This window comes from Takifugu flavidus, chromosome 6 (genome assembly GCF_003711565.1).
Source record: "Takifugu flavidus isolate HTHZ2018 chromosome 6, ASM371156v2, whole genome shotgun sequence".
In the NCBI taxonomy this organism is placed as follows: Eukaryota; Metazoa; Chordata; class Actinopteri; order Tetraodontiformes; family Tetraodontidae; genus Takifugu; species Takifugu flavidus.
The window spans coordinates 5,371,664-5,390,992 of NC_079525.1; the positions used below are offsets into that span (position 1 = coordinate 5,371,664).

At 48.5% G+C, this 19,329-nt stretch overlaps 1 protein-coding gene across 2 annotated transcripts in view; it reads right to left on the reverse strand.

The window, feature by feature from the left end:
- Window positions 1-10,411: 10,411 nt before the first annotated feature.
- grin2ab (glutamate receptor, ionotropic, N-methyl D-aspartate 2A, b) overlaps window positions 10,412-19,329 on the reverse strand; it is a 64,129-nt gene continuing 55,211 nt past the window's right edge. For both annotated transcript variants that reach the window (XM_057034727.1, XM_057034728.1), the window contains exons 16-20: window positions 18,569-18,756; window positions 17,741-17,979; window positions 15,715-15,898; window positions 14,655-15,438; window positions 10,412-14,450 (exon numbers count right to left, since the gene is read on the reverse strand). In XM_057034727.1, the coding sequence (XP_056890707.1) occupies window positions 13,457-14,450; window positions 14,655-15,438; window positions 15,715-15,898; window positions 17,741-17,979; window positions 18,569-18,756 (2,389 nt within the window). In that variant the 3' untranslated portion in view covers window positions 10,412-13,456. The remainder of the gene's footprint in view (window positions 14,451-14,654; window positions 15,439-15,714; window positions 15,899-17,740; window positions 17,980-18,568; window positions 18,757-19,329) is intronic.

A 19,329-nucleotide genomic window follows, 5' to 3' on the forward strand; every position in this document is an offset into this window, starting at 1 on the left:
AATTTTCTTTCTTTTTGTAGCATTTGTGGCTGAAAGTGTGCATCGTGTCTGTGCAGACTGAGGGGGGGTCTGATTTAAATAAATGGGGTCTGTGAGCTTGATTTCTGATATTGTGATGGTTGTAAAGCAGTTTGGCGCATTACCCATGCTACATTTAACTAAAACTAGTGTTCATTGAGCTATAAGAAATTTCCAAAATATGCAAAAAATTCCTTAAAAAAAGTGGAACATCGTCAGTGATTGATGACCCGTATCAAAGCGGAGTTGTTTAAGCAAACAAATCAATAGTTTTCTAATAACTATGCATCCAAAGCCGATGCGATGGAGCTTGTTGGTATTGAATCCTACAAAGATTAATTCCGCTTTGCTGCGGCTCCGCTCAGCTGTAAAAGCCTTTAGAAACTCTTCAGTTTCACTTTTACGCCGGTGTTCTCTGGAAGCAGCTGCTCTCAGTTTAAAAGCCGACACAAAGCACAAAACGACGCGCAGATACCCCGATGAGCTGTTTCGCACTAAAACATTCATCCTAAACGGCTGGATGTCATTGGATTTCCCCCCAGTTTAATCTTTCCCAAACCAATAAATAATGCAAAATGTCTGACAACACAAAGTCATTATCAGCCATAACAAACCCTCCGTACACACCCGCCTCATGGCGATGCTCTTAAAGTGTATTAGCATAGGTTAGCTGATCAAATATAATAGCTGTCCTCTCTACTGATTTAACTGAGGCTGAAACTTTTCTTTTTTACTAATGCATGTGGAGGGACCCTCGCCTCTGATCTCCTGACTGCAGCAGTGGTTAGGGTGAGACCATCATTGACACTCTGCACAGCTAATTGAGAGGGATAAATGATTAATATGAAATCTCAGGCTGGCAGGTGGAGGTGTGGGTGCCGGAGAGACGAGATTCATCCTGACAAACCTGTTTAAAGGCTGAGTTAGGAATTATACTTGCTTCTCAGAGGTTTCTTGTGTAGGATTTAGGAGGCTCTATTGGCAAAAATGGAACAAAATATGTGTTTTTTCATATGTGTGGAATCACTTAAAACCTAAAAAGAATCCTGTTGGTCACAGGTCTGAGCTCAAGCGGCAAGAAACGGTTCAGAACCAGAGAGACAGAGCATGGAGAGAAGCCTCACATTGGACAAGATGAGCGCTCGCAGCTTCAAGGCTGGGAATAAGGAAGAAGGAACAAAGGCAAGATGGAGGAAAAGGATAAAAGGAATCTGTAATGGTTAGAAAAAAGGGAGAAGGGCTTAAAATATTACAATGCACATCTGTGCACACATGTTGGAAGCATCAAACAGTGAGTTTCGTTTTCACGTCTGTCTCTGACCGGGTTGATCAAACAGGTTAAATGCAAACGAAAATGAAGAGAACGATAGCTGAAACATAAACAACCTTCTGTTGTTGGTTGAGGTCATCGGCCCTTTTGGGCTGATCTCTCAGAGGAGAAATCTGCCAGCAGTCGGGCTGTGTGAGCTGTTAAAGTCGAGACGGAACAACCGCATATATACAATAGTGCAGAAAAAACTGCGTTTGACCCCCCCGAGGAGCAGTGAGCTGCTGCCAATCACGCCCTGAGCCTCGTTCTCGGGCGCCGAGTGGACATTCACATCACGTATGGATTGTTTGTTCAGGAGAGAGCAGGTGTTCAAGCATTTGTCATGACCTTTATGTATGTTTTATACTTCTCAACACCTGGATAATGGTACAAAACCTCTGGAAATAACAGCATCCTCCCCTCTTTAAGATGTTTTAGCTCAACATTGGGAGTTCCATCGGCTGTAGGCAGGTGGAAATGACCAGCGAACAGCTGACCAGCAGTTTTCCTCACACAGGGAAGAGTTCAGGGAATGCAATCATACTACACCCGTGTGTTTCGTGGTTTCCGATACAGCTTATTCCTCTTCTCTCCCCGAAGCTTTCATCAGAGGTGCTGCGGGAACGTGAGATGTTATCAGACCGGCGAGAGCGCTCTTCCCTCTCTGAGCCTCGACTCCGCATTCAGGAACCCCACAGGAACCTTCACCAAATGCACAGGATGATGGAGAACGAAAAAATAACTGCAGAGTTGTAAAGTAAATGGGTGGATGCAGAGAAAACCGATTCTGAGTGGTTTAGCCCTCAGTTATCTGCCTGTGTGACTCATGTGAAAAAATTCTGATTATTCTCCACTTGCTAAATGCTGCCCAAAGACCTGCACGGAAACAGTGATTCCACGCCTGTTTAGCTTTCAGATAAGCTCTCTAACAATGTTTGGACCTGTGCTCTGGGTGTTGCTGCTCGGATACCACCTTTAATTACTCGGGGGGTGGGGGTACATCTCCAATGGCCGCACAAAAGCTTTCAGTGCTGCTGTCTGTGTTAGGAATTCCGAATGCATAAGAGAGCCGGAGCGGCGCGTTTTCACTTCCAGATCCACTTCTTCATTGCATTTGACCTCAAAGCCTTTGAAAAAGCAGCGCTCAGGGGAGAAGGACCCCTGCTCGACTTACACGCTCTGATCAAAGAGATGTGTGGAACAATGCAGCGTTTTATCATCAGTGTACGTGACTTATCTTTAATTCTTCCTCTAATAGTGTGTGCATGAATTAATGCATGTGAACCCATGCTAATGAAGAGGTGCAGGGTGTTAACATTATACTGAGCTGATAAAGACTGACTTATTCATACGGGAGAGTAACGCGTAATAGATACGTGGCCGTGAGTGTGCACCCTGGCGACAGGAAACACTCCGTGACTTTGTTGTTTGTCAAGTTTGCGGCTCTTTTTGTTGATTCTGTGTTACTGTAGCGGGGAAAAAGTGTCTCCTGCAGGGAGGAAAAGAGTTCCTGACAAATGGGAATTCAACTAGTTTGGCTGTGTTGGAAGACCATCGCTGCCGTCGAGCCCTTGCCATTCACACTCACACCAGCTCTCAGGGACGCTCGGGGAGATTTTATTCACTTTTCCTCCCGAATGTCCACTTTTCTCAAGTCACGAATGCTTCGAAAAGCTTCGATATCACATCTTAACGTTCACAAGCCAAACCAGAACACAGCAGAGGGCGAGCTCCCTGCGGCACCCAGCTCAGAGCTGAGAATCATGGGTAATGTGCAACGGCTTAAGGTCCATATACAATAATAAAGAATGAACTTGAAGGGTTTTTTTTCTTTCTGCATCAAGGAGAACATTGCATGTGCCACCAAAACCATAACAGCAGCCTAAATAATGATTCAACAACTTAATGCGTGTAGCGGAAGCTGCACCTCGAACCGCTGTGATTCATGATTTACGACCTCCTCGGCTGATGCATTAGGAGATGCGCCCGCTGCTCATATCAATACGGTGCAGCGTAGATACGAGCACTTTAATGAAGACATAATGGAGCGAACGTGCAGGTTTGGCCCTAACTCACGTGCGCTTCACCTTCCCACCAGCATGGGTTATTTAACTGGCATAAAGTGGAGAAAAGAAAGCATCGAAATGCATCAATGTGCACATCTTTTCCAGGATTAATCACAATTATATGCTAATGTCAATGCAGAGAAAAAGAATACGTTTATAGCAACAGGAATAATAACACAAAATCACACCTGCGGACACTGTGCATGTTCGTGCCTTCAGGGTTTTCTTACTTCAACATAAATGAAGTTGAGCATTTCGCTAAAACGCGTGTGTTTGTTTTTGTGAGCGCACGGACCGACTGTCAGATTAGCTTAAAGCTTGAACTTTAAGTCACCGCCTGTGTGCGTGTGTGTTTACGAATTATTATCCAGAGCCAAGACACACATTATTGAACTATATGCACACACACACACACACACACACACCACACACACACACACACACACACACACACACACACACACACACACGAAGAGTAGCAAGCCCTCTCCAGCGGTTTCTGATGGAGGTCGTGATCAGTGTCTGATGACAGCAGCATGTCCGTCAGCGGGTGACATCAGCGCCAGTGTCCCTGCCGCCATCACAGGTATCTGACTGTGATGAAATGGAAGCTGACAGAGTTTCCAAAAAGTAGGTGGACAGCTGAGGCGCTGAGAGGTGCATTATCATCTTGTAAAAGTTGAAGCTTCGCCACCACCAGTATCCCCCCCCCCCCATCTTTGGCAGCTTCTCCTCCTCCCACGTGTGGCCCCTCACCTCCGTCCTCTGATCAGTGGAGCAGCATCGCAGCAGGAGAACTGAAGGACAGAAAAGTCCTGCAGCCTTCTACCCTCTCTGTCCTCCTCTATGTTCTTCTCACTTCCAAATTTTCACTTCTATTTCACACTGTATCATCTTTATCTTCTGAAAAATCTTCACAATGGAGGATTTCAGCGCTAGCTAATATGCGTGTGAGAGAGAGACAGAGAGAGAGAGAGAGAGAGAGAGACAGAGAGACAGATAGAGAGAGAGAGATATATTAAGTGTGCCAACAGAGAGGGTTTCAGTCATACTGTTCAATTACACAGCAGGAGTGAAGCCTCCGAGTCCCTCAAACTAATCTGGCCTGAAGGTGCTGCTCCAGAGACTCTGTGTGTGTGTGTGTGTGTGTGTGTGTGTGTGTGTGTGTGTGTGTGTGTGTGTGTGAGAGAGAGATGTGTTCATTTGTATGTATCACACGTGTTGCGACATACACGCTATTAAGTTTCCATGGATTTTATCTTCTCACATCCACATGAACAGAAACAAACAGATGAAGCTGTGTAAAGATCCAAGCAGCAAAAACCTCCTGTTAAACTGATCTTTTCACCAAACTGAGCCAGAACGGTCACAGTTGGTGATTCGTCCAGTTTCGTCCACATCAGCTCCCTAAATTTTGTCGCCATGGTGTGTGTATTAGTGTGTAATGGTGTGTGACCTGGAAAACGTGGATTCCCGTCTCTCACCTGGTTGACTCCAGCCTTCCACCGGGAATCGCATGTCTAATTAGCGCTATTCCAAACAGAACACACCTGAGCAGCAGGTTGTTTTGAGGCTTTGTGCTGCTCTGGGCGTGCGTGTCACCTTTGCTGTGCGCCAGTTTACCTTTAATGCACAATCTGATGCCAAGGTTGAGGGAATTTGCTTCTCCTGCCTGAATCTCTGATTCGAGTCTCCGAGGATGTTACACAAGACAAAACTGGTCATTGGAAAGGACAAGTACCCTCAGAGAGCGGCGGAGCGCCCGCTGACAGCCTCACACACCTCATCAAGTATTTAATGCAAACTATGTTTCATGCATGACTGTCTGCATGTGCGTACGTGCACGTTTGTGTCTGTAAAAGAGAGTTGAAGAACTCTTGACAAGAACGACACACAGAAGATAGCTGCAGTTTACACACCCACAGACTCTTTAAATATAGATTTGCTTATTCCAGATGTTACAAAGTGTGTTTGTGACTGCCACAGCAGATTTTATCCTGGATGCTGACATGGGATTCAAACCCATGACCGTGTTGTGAACCTCTCCTGGCTCTGCATCAGATCATGTTAAAACACGTAAACTGCCATTCATTTATCGGCTTGGCTCCGCCCACACAGCCAGAAGCAACCCTCATACATCTCCAGCCGGACTCGAGGTGGTCTAAGTGTTAGGTCAGTCTGTGTTTGCACTGAGAAGGTCGCGCAGGACGGCACTCTCTGCGTGTCTCTCAGGGATTATGTCAGACTGGGCGTCCTCCCACTGCTCCCCGTTGAGTTGGCAGAGAGGCAGCAGTGACCGGAGAGGAAGAGGAGAGGAAGAGGAGCGGCGGACAGTTTTTTCAACTCCGTGGAGGACGAAACGGCACGTCTAAAATATAATCGTTATCTAGGAGAAGCAAGAAAATATTCACAGCAAGAGGCTTAAAACCCGCATTTAGTGTTTCCTCAGTCTTAAAGAAAAACGATAAAATCTTTTTTGACCTTGTGGAACCAAAATTATGATTCCAGAAACGGCTCCAGTGTGAGAGGTTTGGCGCCACCTACCGGTGAAAACAGACACTGCAGCCACTATGTGCCTGGAATCGAAAACACTGTAAAGTCATATTGACCTTTGAGTGTCCGTTCCAGGCTGCTGGCGATACAAACCAACATAGAAATTCTACTCCTGTTAGTCCGAGATCCTCTAACGTGGAGACTGAGGAAATTTAATCGCAGCTCACGTGATTAATGGCTTCCTTGGCAGCACCTGATTTCCTGCCTAGTTGGCAACAAACGCCGGTAAGATTGAGAAGAGCCCGAAAGTTTCACAAACCAGTTTTCTGCCCGGAAAATAATCAACCGGACTATACACGTGGCAATAAGCGAGATAATTGTGCCGAAACCATGTGAGGGCCAAAACGAGGCGTCAGACGAAGATTTCCGCCGACGCCGCTGTAGCCGACGCGTCCCAGCAGACACGTGCGAGCAACATCGCAGTGATTAAGTCAAGCGTTCGTACTCAGGCTGAGCAGATCCCAGAGGCGGACGGGACTGTCAGCGCGCAGCTCTTCAAACTCTGGAGGGCTCCAGAGCCGCGACAGGCCGGACGCTGCGTTCTGTCCTCTGCTTGGCGGAAAAGGAGCGTCGGCGCGTCCCTTCGGCGCCACGATAATTCTGCTAGAATTGAATGGAAAAAGGGCACAGCGGCCGTACCCCCTGCCCCCCCCCCCCACCCTCCCATGCACGTCCGTTTAATTTTTAACCATCTGTGTGGTAGCATCGATAATTCATGGCCTCGGTCAACGGCGCCGAAAGGTCAGTTTACTCAACTGAAAATCACGTCTGACACCGACGAGCACTTCAGCAAATTAGCAGTGGAGTTCGGCTTCCACATTTCTGCGCTCGGGGAGCTGCGGCGCCGCGTCCGTCTCAGGCCGCTCTCGCTGCTGATTTCTGTGCTCGGAAACTGGATCAGAGCAGAAACGCATCGGCGCTTTGAGGGTTTTCGAGGAGACGCCGACTCATCGACACACGAAAAGAACACCCAACCCGGTCACACCAGATCACTCCCACGTCAAGCAGCCGGATTGTTGGTCGATGTCATCCTTGACTTTACAGCTTCAAATCCCCCAGAGGCATCGGTGACCCCCCCCCCCCCCAAGTGCCGCAGGATGATCGTGTGTATGTTTACTCCTGATCGCACACGTGCACGGAGTGTCCAGTCCTGACGCAGGGACGCCGATGCTGGGAGGGGATGGTGGTGAGGCGGCGATGCCCAGAGGCAAGCACGTTTCCCCTGGGGAGGTCTGAGTGCCTCACTGCCTCCCTGGTGCCTGCAGCCTCATCATTTATAGAGGAGACAAAATAAAACAAACACAACAAAACGGCGCAAAGCCGAAGCGGCGCGGCTCACATTCACAAGCTCTCATTCGCAGAGAGGAGCTGCAGCTGGGTTTGTTCTACGCCATGTTCCTGCCTCCCAGCATCCCTCAGCGAGCAGCAGTCAGGTGGAAACCCTCTATTAGAACAACGCCGTGCGTCAGGATGCTACAGTAATGGTGTGATTAGCAAGGTTATTAAAGCTAAATTTATCCTAAATGTGCAGCGTCTATTTCCTGCACCTGGAAGTACCCTCATTAGCATACAGATATCAGCATTAGAATAGCCTGGAAAAACACGTCTGTGCATAGTGTGTGTGTGTGCGTGTGTGCGTGAGAGAGCGAGGTAGGAGTGATTTGGCATACCTCCTTCACATACCTCTGAACGGCAGGAGTGGTTCAAACCTGAAGTCCAAGAAGACTTAGACAAGGTTTAAATCCCAGGTAATGAGATGGGAAACAGGTGCGTAGCGGCAGGAGAGCTCCGCCTCACCGGTGGCCACGCCCACCACTCTGTCAGGCGACATTTAAAATCAGTTTCGGCCAAAAATCTGTCCAACACTTGTGGAACTGACTGTACAAAAGACTAAAAGACAGGGAGGCGTTTCAAAATAAAAGGAGGAGGTGGATTACTCAACCATGTCAGTCAAATGAACTAATATGGAAACCTGTGATGGCAGATGGTTTAAAATTGAGTAGTTTTGATTCCATCACACTTGGGTTGAGAAGGTAAGGTAACCCTAAGATGGGTTCCTGCAATAAAAGTTCATCATCAGGGCTGAGAGCCCCCCCCACCCCCCCGTCACACACACACACACACACACACACACACACACACGTCTCCAGTGACAGTCCATCAGTTCTGAGAGCAAAATCAAAACCCAAACCGACCGTCTCTCCCACCATCCTTCACCAGCTGGATGGGTGAGTTTGAAGGTAAAACACTGTCAATCACAGTTAAATCAGGGGGAATATGCCACCCCCCCCCCCCCACACACACACACACACACACACACACACACACACACACACTCACTTCCTCAGTATGTGCTAACTGCTGGAGGCTGAGAATAGGTGTTTGGAGTTAGCTGCAGTTGATGTAACTATTATTTCTCCTCTTTCTGCTCTCTCGCCGCTCCATGTTACACCTCTCTGGTCTTCCCTCCCTCCTCTTCCTCCTCTGCTGCAGCTCTCTTTTCTCTCTATTCATCTCCTCTCTCCCTCTTCTTCCTCCCCTTTCCTCCCTTCTGACTAGGCTCAACTCACTCCAGTATTTTTAGTATTTGTGAGTAGGCGTCGCCAGGTCCTTATGAATTTTCATGGGTTTGTTGTGTGTGTGTGTGTGTGTGTGTGTGTGTGTGTGTGTGTGTGTGTAGGCCCACTCGCTGCTCTCTATCTCTCCTTCTATGTGCCGTAGCTCGCTCACATGTTCAATCAGAGCAGTTTAGGAATGCCAGTCTACATGCAAACACGCACACACACACACATGCGCGCACACACACATGCACACGTGTTGAGCGTGTAGGCTGGCTGCTGGTTAATGAGGATGTTTGAAGTCTTGTGGAGAGCCAACAGCCCCCAGCGGGCCTGTCACCCTCGCCCTCCTCCATCATCCTCTGCTGTCTCTCCGACTTCCGCCTCTTGATTTCCTCTGGACTTCGCCGCCGCCGCAGAGCTGCACCGGCTAATCCAGGAGATCCTAAATTGACCTCTTAACGTCACACCCCAGCAGTGTGGTCGGGCGTGATCCAACTCCAGACCTGACTTGGGTTTGGTTGCGCGTGCAGGTGCACAGGCGCGTCAAAGGTCACGTGGCTCACGTGCGCCGCCGCTCTGCGATGCAGGAGTTTCTTCCCAAGTCTCAAACCCGTTCATTAAGGCAGAGGCTCGCGCCCGTGCACGCGGCGCCACTCCGACCATTAGATACCAGCATATGCATCACGTCAGGGCGAAGTAGGCCGCTGTGGTCAACGACGGGAGCAGCACAAAGACGACAGCGACCGCGTGGGCGCGCACGCACAGGCTGGTGCGCTGCGGAGGACGCGTGCGTGTCTTGTGATGTTTTTCAAAGAAAGTTTGGACAGCTGCAGCGGGACCCCCTCCCCCCTCTGTCCGCATCTCGTCTGTGGCTTGTGACAGATCCCCCAGCATCGTGCACGTGCCCATGCAGCAGGAACAAGCGTTTACGTGCGCGTCCCTGCCTGCTCCCCTTCTCTTGTCCCAGTTCATCCCAGATTATAAAGTGGGCCTCCTGAGGGAGACGGAAATGTAAAAATAAAGCTTTCTAAGCAGAAGTGCGACGTTAAGACAGGTGCTAAAATAAGGCAGCTCCGTTATTGCAGCCACAGAACGAGGCCTCTTACTTCGGTCCGTCGCTGGAGCCACGTTCTTGTGCATCTTCTCTGCGTTGCTGAACCCAGCTTCTTTCTAAAGCACATGCTCTGGGATGGTGATAAAGGTCGTTTTATTTCTCCTGAGGGCAGTAACGCGATCAAAATGCCCTTATCAAAGCTCTTTTTCCGTCCCCTCCTTGCACGCCGGAGGCCACGGTGACTCACTACCACCTCTGTACTTGATTGGACATTTATAGCGAAGCGTCACGACATTTACTTTAGTTCCTTTTTCTTTAGTTTTCATGGTTTGGAACTGAAACATTGGCTGAATGTTGGTCTACAAATGTTCTTATCTGATGACGCTTGATAAAGGTTAATGGTGCGTCAGCGATTGGGCTTCGTCCCGAGGGAACGTCAATATATTGCATTGAATCAATCAGAGAGTCAAGAAAAACAAAAACTTGGATCTCGGTCTGCGAGTGCTGATCGTCGTGAGACGCCGCTGTGGAAGAGTTGGATAATAACAGAGAAAATGGGCAGTTCATTAATAATTTATTACTTTTAGAGATATGGAATGTATCCTGGGCTTAAAACAGTGTATAAATATTTAATTTAACTGACAATTTGTCAGATTGTCAGGAAGAGAAGCACCTACAGGACAGACACAATTCTTCTTCTTAAAATGAATAGGTTAGCAAGGAGACGTTAGCCCGAACCCACTAAAGGTAAGAACTGATTGTAACTATCATCTAATGTTATATGTGACCCGCTTCAGACTGTATTGACATGCTAACGATTAGCCCAATTAATCAACAGGACTCAGACAAGTAGAAAAATTTAACCTTTACTTATTTACAGATTGTACAGAAGTACTGAGTGACAGGGTCGTATTTACAACACGACTAGAACTTCAAAACCCCTGAACTTATACACAAGTGAGAAACACATCAGGGAGACCCAGAGGAGCACACACCAACGCACGCCTTCTACCCAGTTCTGCATATAACAAGTGTACACCTGGGTCGAGCTAAGAGCTGTTCCGAGCCTGGGGACATTTTGAACTCCCTCCGTGATAGCAGCTAGCGTTGTGTGGGAGCTAATGCCGGTGACATCGCAGGCGGGAGCCAGACGGTTCCAACGATACCGAGGTGGATGGCGAACCTCGGTGCACGCAGCCCCGTGGGTCAAATCAGGGAGAACTCAGGTGCTGCAGCAAAATATGTACCACCAGAAACACGAGCACGTCATGCAGTTAAAATCAAAATAAATCGAAACGAGAATTTATAAAAACAAAACGGAAAGAAGCCATAGTGAAGAAACAAAGCTCATTTTACATGCTCTCTTTAACAGCAGAGACACGTGTGTGTGCATGTGTGTGTTTGCTTTTTATTTATGCTGCGTGTAACCAGGTCAAATGTTATGTGTGGGAAGAAGGGAAGAGAACACACACACACACGCACACACACACCACAGATAAGTTTCCAACCACACAAAGCATCCTGTCTTATGTAAATGCCCGCATGGTGTGAAACACACAGACACACAAATACACACAAAAACGCTCATAACTCAGAGGTGAAAGAATTGTAGTGGAATAAAACTCTGTGGGTGGGAGGGGGTTCATATTAAGCACACAGGCTGGACTTTATTTTTCTTTTTTTTTGTGATTCAGTTCAGAGACCAGCTACGTGTTGCTAGTTGAGCGTTCAGGTGACCTGAACTAGGTATCTAAGAACAGTGATGTTCCAACCATCAACACGTCAGAGGAAGGAAAAAATAAACTAAAAAGAAATCAAACCCCACAAGAATCTAAAAACATGCCAGCCTTATCCTTAAAGAAGCAGAATTAAAAATCCACAGTTATTGAAATGAATCCAACATTTAATACCAAATCAAACAAATGAAATCCGTTTCAAACATTTAAAAACAAATATTTCTCTGTACACAAGTATTATATTGCAACCTGATATTGTGCATATAACTGGCACACCAAACCGGAGGAGGGGCAGTGTTCACCAATCAGAGGTGCGTCTTTATTCTCTGCAGCCAACACACATGACAATATGTGTGTGTTTGTGTGTCTGTGTGAGAGAGCATAAAGATTAGATAGGAAGAGAATAGAGACAGACTAATGGGACATCAAGTCCTTTTCCCATCAAAGCTCCACTGCTCCACAATCGATGCCTGTATTCAGCAGATTATGGATTTGTGTGACGCTCTCGTGGGCCGCCGAGCGCCACTGCAGCGACCCACGTGCCAAACTCTCAGGGGCCCGTCCAGGTGTGATAAAGTGACGCTTAAACCCGGAATCTGGACCTTAAAAGCGACCTTGAATTTTCATCGGCGCTGCTTCCACACGGCGGGGTAAAAGGTGTCGGATTCGACGAGTTTCTACGTTTCCAAGCGGCGTTGAGGGATATTTCAAACACCACCGCTGCACCTTAACCTCCTGACACACCGTCCACTCCACAACGGGTGAGGAAAAAGCAAAAAAGTCAAAAAAAGCTTTATCGAGAGAATAAAAAAGCATAAAGGAGGAAGAGGGAAGGCTAGAAGAGCGAGAAGAAGAAGAGTTTTTTGTGTATATACTGTATGTATGTCGCTGTACCCAATATCTTACACTGTAAAACTGACCTCACAATGGAAACTACAACTGAACTATGCCCTTATTGGTCGCCGAAACCCAAATATCAAAGCTAAATAAGAGGAGGAAAAAAAAAAAACCACACCTACCAAGCGAATGATCGAGTATATTCATATTTCTCAGTATAAAAGTGTTTTTTGGTCAAACGTCTGTGTTGGTGGCAGGGTATAAAATCTACAAAGTGCACAAAAAGAAGCCATCTCATAGCTTCATCACACACACACACACACACCCTAAACTACTAACCTAGACTACTGCGTATGTGCATGTCTGTGTGCATGTGCATACATGTGTGTGTGTGCATATATGACCCTGTATAGGAGTTTAACTGGAACACAGGGCAGAAGGAAGCATGCATCATGACCTGAAGGCTAGCTAAGAGAGGAAGCTAAACTGGATTTCCCTAGATCAAGAAACACTGGAACACACGTCACCCTAATACGCTCTGAGTGGCGGCCATCTTGGACCCCCCCTTCCTTTTTTTTTTTGGAATGTTCAATCAAGTGACATCAACAATAACAAACAGTATGCAGCTTTTATTTCACCGCGCACGTCTGTGTGTTTGAGTGTTTATACGTCTGTGGGCAGCTGCTGCTGGTGCGCCCCCCAGACCAGCTCTCCCAGTTTAATCTATTACAAATATAATTGATCCATTTCAAGTCAAGAATTACTCTAGTTTACTACTCTTGAAGCCATGCTGGCAGTGCAGTTTGGGCCGACTGTAAGAAATCATAGTGCAACAGGAGAGTCCTGGAGAGGAGTGTGTGGGGGCCAAACCATAAGGACGTGTGTATGTGCGCGTTTCGGGTGCAGTCTCAGAGCAAGAGGGGGCCGGGTCCTCTTCGTCTCCGAGAGGCTGGTGAGAGGGGGACAGGTCGGCTCGTCTTCCAGACGCTTGAGTCCTCCGTCTGCGCCCCGTGCAGCTTCTCTCGCGCTCCGTCGGCAGACGTATTGTCCGTTTGAGCCTCGCCGCCCACCCCTTGAGGTTAATAGAGACGGGTCGACACGCACACACGTGCGTTGTGTTCTGTTGTGCCTCCAGCTGCGCCTGTGGCTTTAACTCTGACCTACACAGAAGCGCTAACCGTGTGTGTGTGTTTGTGTGTGTGTGTGTGTGTGTGTGTGTGTGTGTGTGCTTCTCCACGTGTGCTTAGAATCAGAGCTGTCTGGTCCAGTCACACACCCCTTTCTTGCATGTGTTTGTTCGGTGAGCATGTCATCTGTGACCCTCAGACGTCGGACTCGATACTGGGCATGCGGCGGTAGAGCCGGGGTCGGTTCCCGCCCGCGCTGGAGACCCTCGGGGCCGTCACATAGCTCATTGGCTGAGAGGCAGCAGGTGGGACCATGTACGAGACCACAGGGGGCTCCTGCTGAGGGTAGAACACCTGGTGGTCAATATGGCCACCGTGCTGGTTGCTGTGATGGCTGCCATGGTTACCTAGGGTATGCGATAGCGGCATGCGCTGTTTGTAGAGCTCGTGGGCGGAACTTCGCTGCGGCAGGCGTGTGACAGCCTGGGAGGCCGGATCTCGCTGTGTCATGTCTGGGGCCGATTGGAGGAAAGGGTTGTGAGAAGGGCGATCGGGGAAGAGGCTCTTTGAGCGGCGTGGGAGGGGCATAGGGGTGTCTAGACTGTGGTGGTGGGAAGGTGAGAGGGAGGGGGGGCTGCGGCTGCTGAACGGGCGATCGGAGCGCATGGTGAGAACGTTAGCATAGGCGCCCTCATCCAGGGTCAGCTCCCTATCTCTGTCGGGGAGGCTCAGCCCCCTCATGTGGGCGTGCTGCGGCTGCGAGTGCCTCTCTGGAACGCCGTCTGGGATCACGTTCTCATAGGAATGCTGACGACTCAGTTGGAGGTGCTGAGCAGAAGAGGAGGTGGGCAGAGCAGATGGAGAGGAAGGGGACGTCTCAAAGGGGCTGACGAGTCCGTCTCCCTCACCCACCAGGCCCAGCTCGCTCTGGGGAAGGTAGTGTGTAAACATGTCCCCGCTGTGTGGGTGCGCGTGGGAGTAGTGGGAGTGGAGGTGGTCTTCGCTGATGTCGTACAGGTTTCCCAGGTGGGTGCAAGCGTCGCAGCGCGCCTGTGCGGAGCGGACGGTGTACAGGCCCGAGTAGCCACTCAGCTTGGTGAGGCAGGACCGACAGTGGCCGGGCCTGACGCCCTGCGAGCCCGAGCCGCCACTTGGAGCTTCAAAGGAACCTCCAGCCTTTTCTTTGCCACTAGACGAGAGAACGACGGCAGTTAGTCAGGTGAAAATGTAGCAGACAGACATCTTTAGCATAGCTTCAACCCTGCCCTTCAGCTGCGTTGGGAGCTTTACCTCCTTTAAGAGGATGTTTCATAGCAATTATTCCCACCTTTCTTACGTTCTGAGATTAAATTTTCAAACGTAATGCATCTATATATAATCTATATGGCCGTACCTGCTGTGTGTGTAGGTGCTGTATTTCTTATCCTTCAGGGAGTGCAGGTCAGCCTCGGCGCTGTGGCTGTGGTGCAGCAGGCTGGCGTTCAGTTGCAAAATGGGTGTGTCCCCCTGGTGAGAGTGTGCGTGTGAGTATGTGCTGTCAGGAGGAAACAGGTCGGGGGGATAAGTGTGGTCGTCACCTCCCCCCTGGCTGTCTCGCTGGTAGGGGGGAGCTGATTGGAGACTGGCCTGGTCAGAGTCGATGGAGTAGATCTTGGAACTTCCGCCCCCACCTGCCCCACTGCCCCGCTTCCTCAGTTGATTGATAGCCTTGAATCCGCCTCTCGCTCCCATGGAATCAGAATCTTTGTGAGATGCAGGCCGACTCGAACACTCCGAGATGTCGGAGTGCGGTGGCGGCGGCTCTTCAGGCAGGTAGCGCTGGCTCTTCATTGGTGGGGGTCCAGGTCCAGACGTTGGGGTAGAACTCGGACCCAGGCCTGGAGATATGACACTAGGTTGGGTTTTCAGCGTCTCCACGCTTTTCTTCCAGAGTGCTCGAGGTTTCGAGGCGTCGCCGGCGAGCCCGGCCAGGCGGCTCTTCCCGTTGTCATTGGTGACGGCCAGCTGGGGCTTGTTGGGGCTGGTCTGAAGACTGGGACCTTTTTGTTGCATTGAGAAGGGAGCGGCGTTGTTCAGGAGGTTTTTGTGTCGCCCAGACAATGACAGGAAACCCTGTGGGCCAGCGGCGTTGCTATAGAGACCGGGACCCTTCGGGGGCAGGCTATGGAGTGAGTTACCTAGGAGACACGGGGAGATGCACCTCAGGACAGGAGACACAATAGACAGATGCTTGGATGCTCAGAGAGTTGAGTGATGCGCTGCCCTCTGCAGAATGCAAATGTATACATCATCTAAAGTGTTTCTGGTCTGACGGGTGGACACGACACTAAATCCTATTAAAGCCTCAATCGATGACAAGGTGAAGGGAGTCACCTTTATTTACTGCACAGAAAAGACCTCATCCCTGTGCGTGTCCCCAAAACCCGCCATCTTGTCCCAATGTGCTACAGTACCTTTCCCCGTCATCACATCCAGGATGCTGGGCTGCAGAAGGACAGTGTTGCGTTTGGGAGACGAGAGCGCCACGGACTTGGCAGACCTGAGCAGATGCAGCATGTTGGCTTGAGGACTGAAGTTAAGCTCAGGTTTCTTCTTCTTCATATCAATGTGAACACCGTGGATACAGCTCCATATTCCCTGGGAGCAGAGGGAGGAAAGGAAAAAAGCGGAGACTTCAGAGGTTCACACGCGCACAGATCTAATTTCCTTGCATGGTAAATTAACAGACCTCTGCGTCGTTTGCTCCTCGGCGTTTACTGCAAACCTTAACCTCATTTCACTTCATAATGTGGTAGGAAGAGATAATCTCTTTTTTGGAGTGGGGAAGAAATGCTTGCAGAGGCGCCTAGGAAATTAAATTTGGGCGATGATGTCACTGTGAGTGCAAATGGATGTTCTTCCCAGAGCCACTTAACCTCCAATACCGCTGCTCTTATGACAGGTGCACATCAAGAGGTGGACAGGTGCACGCACACGCGCTCACACACGCGCTCACACACACACACACACACACACACAAAAACACACACACACACACACACAGACTTTTGTAAAACACTCGATGTGTGAAATGCTGCTCGTCTGGAATAAAAGCCCTGCCTAAAGCAGAGACATGAGATATGAATAATGGAAAGAAAGGTCTGTCTGGGCGTGTTCCTTTCTGTTTTGTTACTATTTAGGGCGGTGTCGGTGAATCCGCCTGGTTTTAGGTCTATTTGTGTCTGTGCGGTCAAGCCATTACACCACGTTGCTGTGTATCTGTTACCATTTTTAACTTCACAGCGCCTGCGTGTGGATCCGTGTTGTAAACATAGATGACAGCACATACTCAGTTAGAGTTTAAAAAAATATGCCTTTCAGATATACTCCGTCTCTAATAGTCCCTAATAGTCATTTAGATAAATGATCATTACGTAAATCAGGCAGAAAAAGTATCATAACTGCTTTTACTAGCTTGCCAGACGACAGCAGAGTGATTATTCTTGCGTTTTACGGTGTGATATTTTAACTGGTGCAGTAAAACTGCGCAGGCTGTCTCCAACATCTAGTCTCATCTAGTCAGCATTATTGTAAATAACCTGCTAATTTAGGTTCGTTTCTCTTGCTGCTGGTGACAGTCTGACAGTCATTTAACAATCAGCTCTGTTGCTTAATAATGCTTCAGGTAATCTCTCAGGTCCTGTTACTGACACTGATCCATTCGTTTCCTCAACGCTGAAAACGGCAATTGCTCTCCTGAGGTGACAATTTGAATTTAATGAACTTTAGTCATCCTAAAAAAGTCCTCTAATTTAACCTTCAGACTTCAGAACTCTGAAACAACAATCAGTCAACTCTCCAGCAGGGTCTCTTTGCACAAATCTCAGAAAGAAAGAGAAACTCTGTAACTACTTAAGGAAAAGCCATTGAAAACAATGGTCTTTTTAAAAACAATGTATTGTAATCATCAGTGTTTTATTCATATGTTTGTGCATGTGACACATGAGGAGTGCACGAGGTTGTCTGCAGAAGGTGGGACCGTAAACTGAGTGAGTGGGGGATCGAGGTGAGCAGAGCAAGGAGACAAGTTTAATCAATGCTTGCTAAATGTAAAAGAGCAGAACTCCAGGGATGAAGAGTGTGTCCGGAGGGGTTTCCTCACCCGTGACATGAAGACGATAAATCACTCTGCTCCTCTAGGGGCTGAAGAAGGGCTAAATTCTGTGAGTTCTACAAATAATAGTGGTCAAAATGCGACTTGAAAATGTTGGAAAAATAGTAAGATTGGAATGAAACCACCACATAAAGCGGTATTTGGAATATCAAGACTTTACAGCCCTCGAGTTGAGTATTTCTAAATCCGTTTGGTCTGTACAAAATGGGTCAATTAGCGGTGCTGGAGTTTTCATGTTGCTGCATCCCTGCTATTTATCTCTCTCATATCCAGACCAGCAACCAAGCGAGTGGAAAAGGGTTATTGACGAGTTTCTTCTTGCTCACCCTGCTGATAGTGAAGAGCAAACCTGGCCTCCCAGAGCAGACACCAGTAAAACAGTATCTCAGCCTCCAGTAGAAAAGGTGTTCGGAGATAAAGGTGAGGATGGAGAGGCCCATGGCTGTAGCCAGCATGTAGAAAACGCCTGCCATGTTGTCCACGTCCAGTTGGCTGGACATCACCTCATTCTTCTCATTGTGGCAGATTCCAGTCAGCCACTGGGCCTCCAGCTCCTCCATCTCGCCTGTTGGAAACAGGGACGGAAAACGACAAAGTGCAGGTTTAAGATGGCAGCGGGAAGGGGGGGGGGGGTGAAGGAAAATAAATAGACAGAAGGAGGCTGGAGAGGGAATATGTGAGGTGTAGCGGGGGAGGGAAGAGGGGAGAGAGGTGAAGTGGTAAATAGATCGTAATGGAAAGGAGACAGAAGGTGGGGAGAGAAAAAAACAGGCCTGTGGGAGGAGGGAGAGGAATTGATGGTGATGGAGTGATATGGAAAGATGGGAGGAATTATCAGGCTCCGTGTGTGTGTGCGTGTGCGTGGAATGCTCTACCTAAATAAAAGGGCTGGGTGTGAAGCGGAGCGCTTTAGTGGCTTCACCAGTTTGATTTCTGTCTGGCTCATTCGCTTTCCTCCGTTCACACAATCTCACAGCTTATTATACAGAATAATCTGGGGGAGTAAACACGCCATGACACAGTGGACACACACACAGAGTAATGATGATGAAATGGTGTGTTAAGTCTAGCCCCTGATAGCTCAGCGACAGAGGGACGAAGGGGACGAGAACGCTGAGAGAACTTTAAATTTAAACTTGAAGGCGGTTTCCCACCGTCCCCGATGATGCTCAGGATGGCCAGATCCACCAGCCGCTTCCAGTAAGATCCTTTCTGCAGGGCGATGCCGTATCCTGTGGTCGCAAAGATGTAACCGCTGCCGATGGTGACCAGCTTACAGCCGTCGTCTCTGCCCGCCATGTAGTTGAGCACCGCAGCGTCATAGATGAAAGCATCCAGTTTCCTGTGGGAGAAACACGGTCGTCAACACCCAACACGTCACAAGCTAGACAGGGACATACCGCCGCATTTCTAGTGATTGTTTAATATAATGGTGCTCCTATAAATAAAACCTAGTTAACAACCGCGTCACATTCTAATGATTTTGATATCTTGCCTTGTTTTGTGTCCTGCCTCACATAAACCGTTTCCAGAGACTCCAAGTATTCCCACACTTGAGAATATCTTTGTTCAGAGTGAGCTAGCTCGCTGGTGTCGTCATTACTCTGATGTGACACGTTGAATTCAACCTAAAGTGCTGCCATTTGTATCCGACACAGTGAGCCTCCCCGTGGAGGCCTGATACATCTGAGCTCAGCAAAACCAGAGGTTTGACGTATGGCTGCTGGCAATAATGAGCTGATATCGTCGCCCTATTCAGCAACAAATCCTTCTTTAGAGTTTCAGAGGAGGTGCTAAGCAGTCTTCAGGGAGCCTCTGTGCAACACGTGCATACATTCATATAAAACACTTTGAATTAAACTCTTGATTAAAGGTCATTTATTAAATACAGCCACTAGATGCCTGCTGTCTCAGA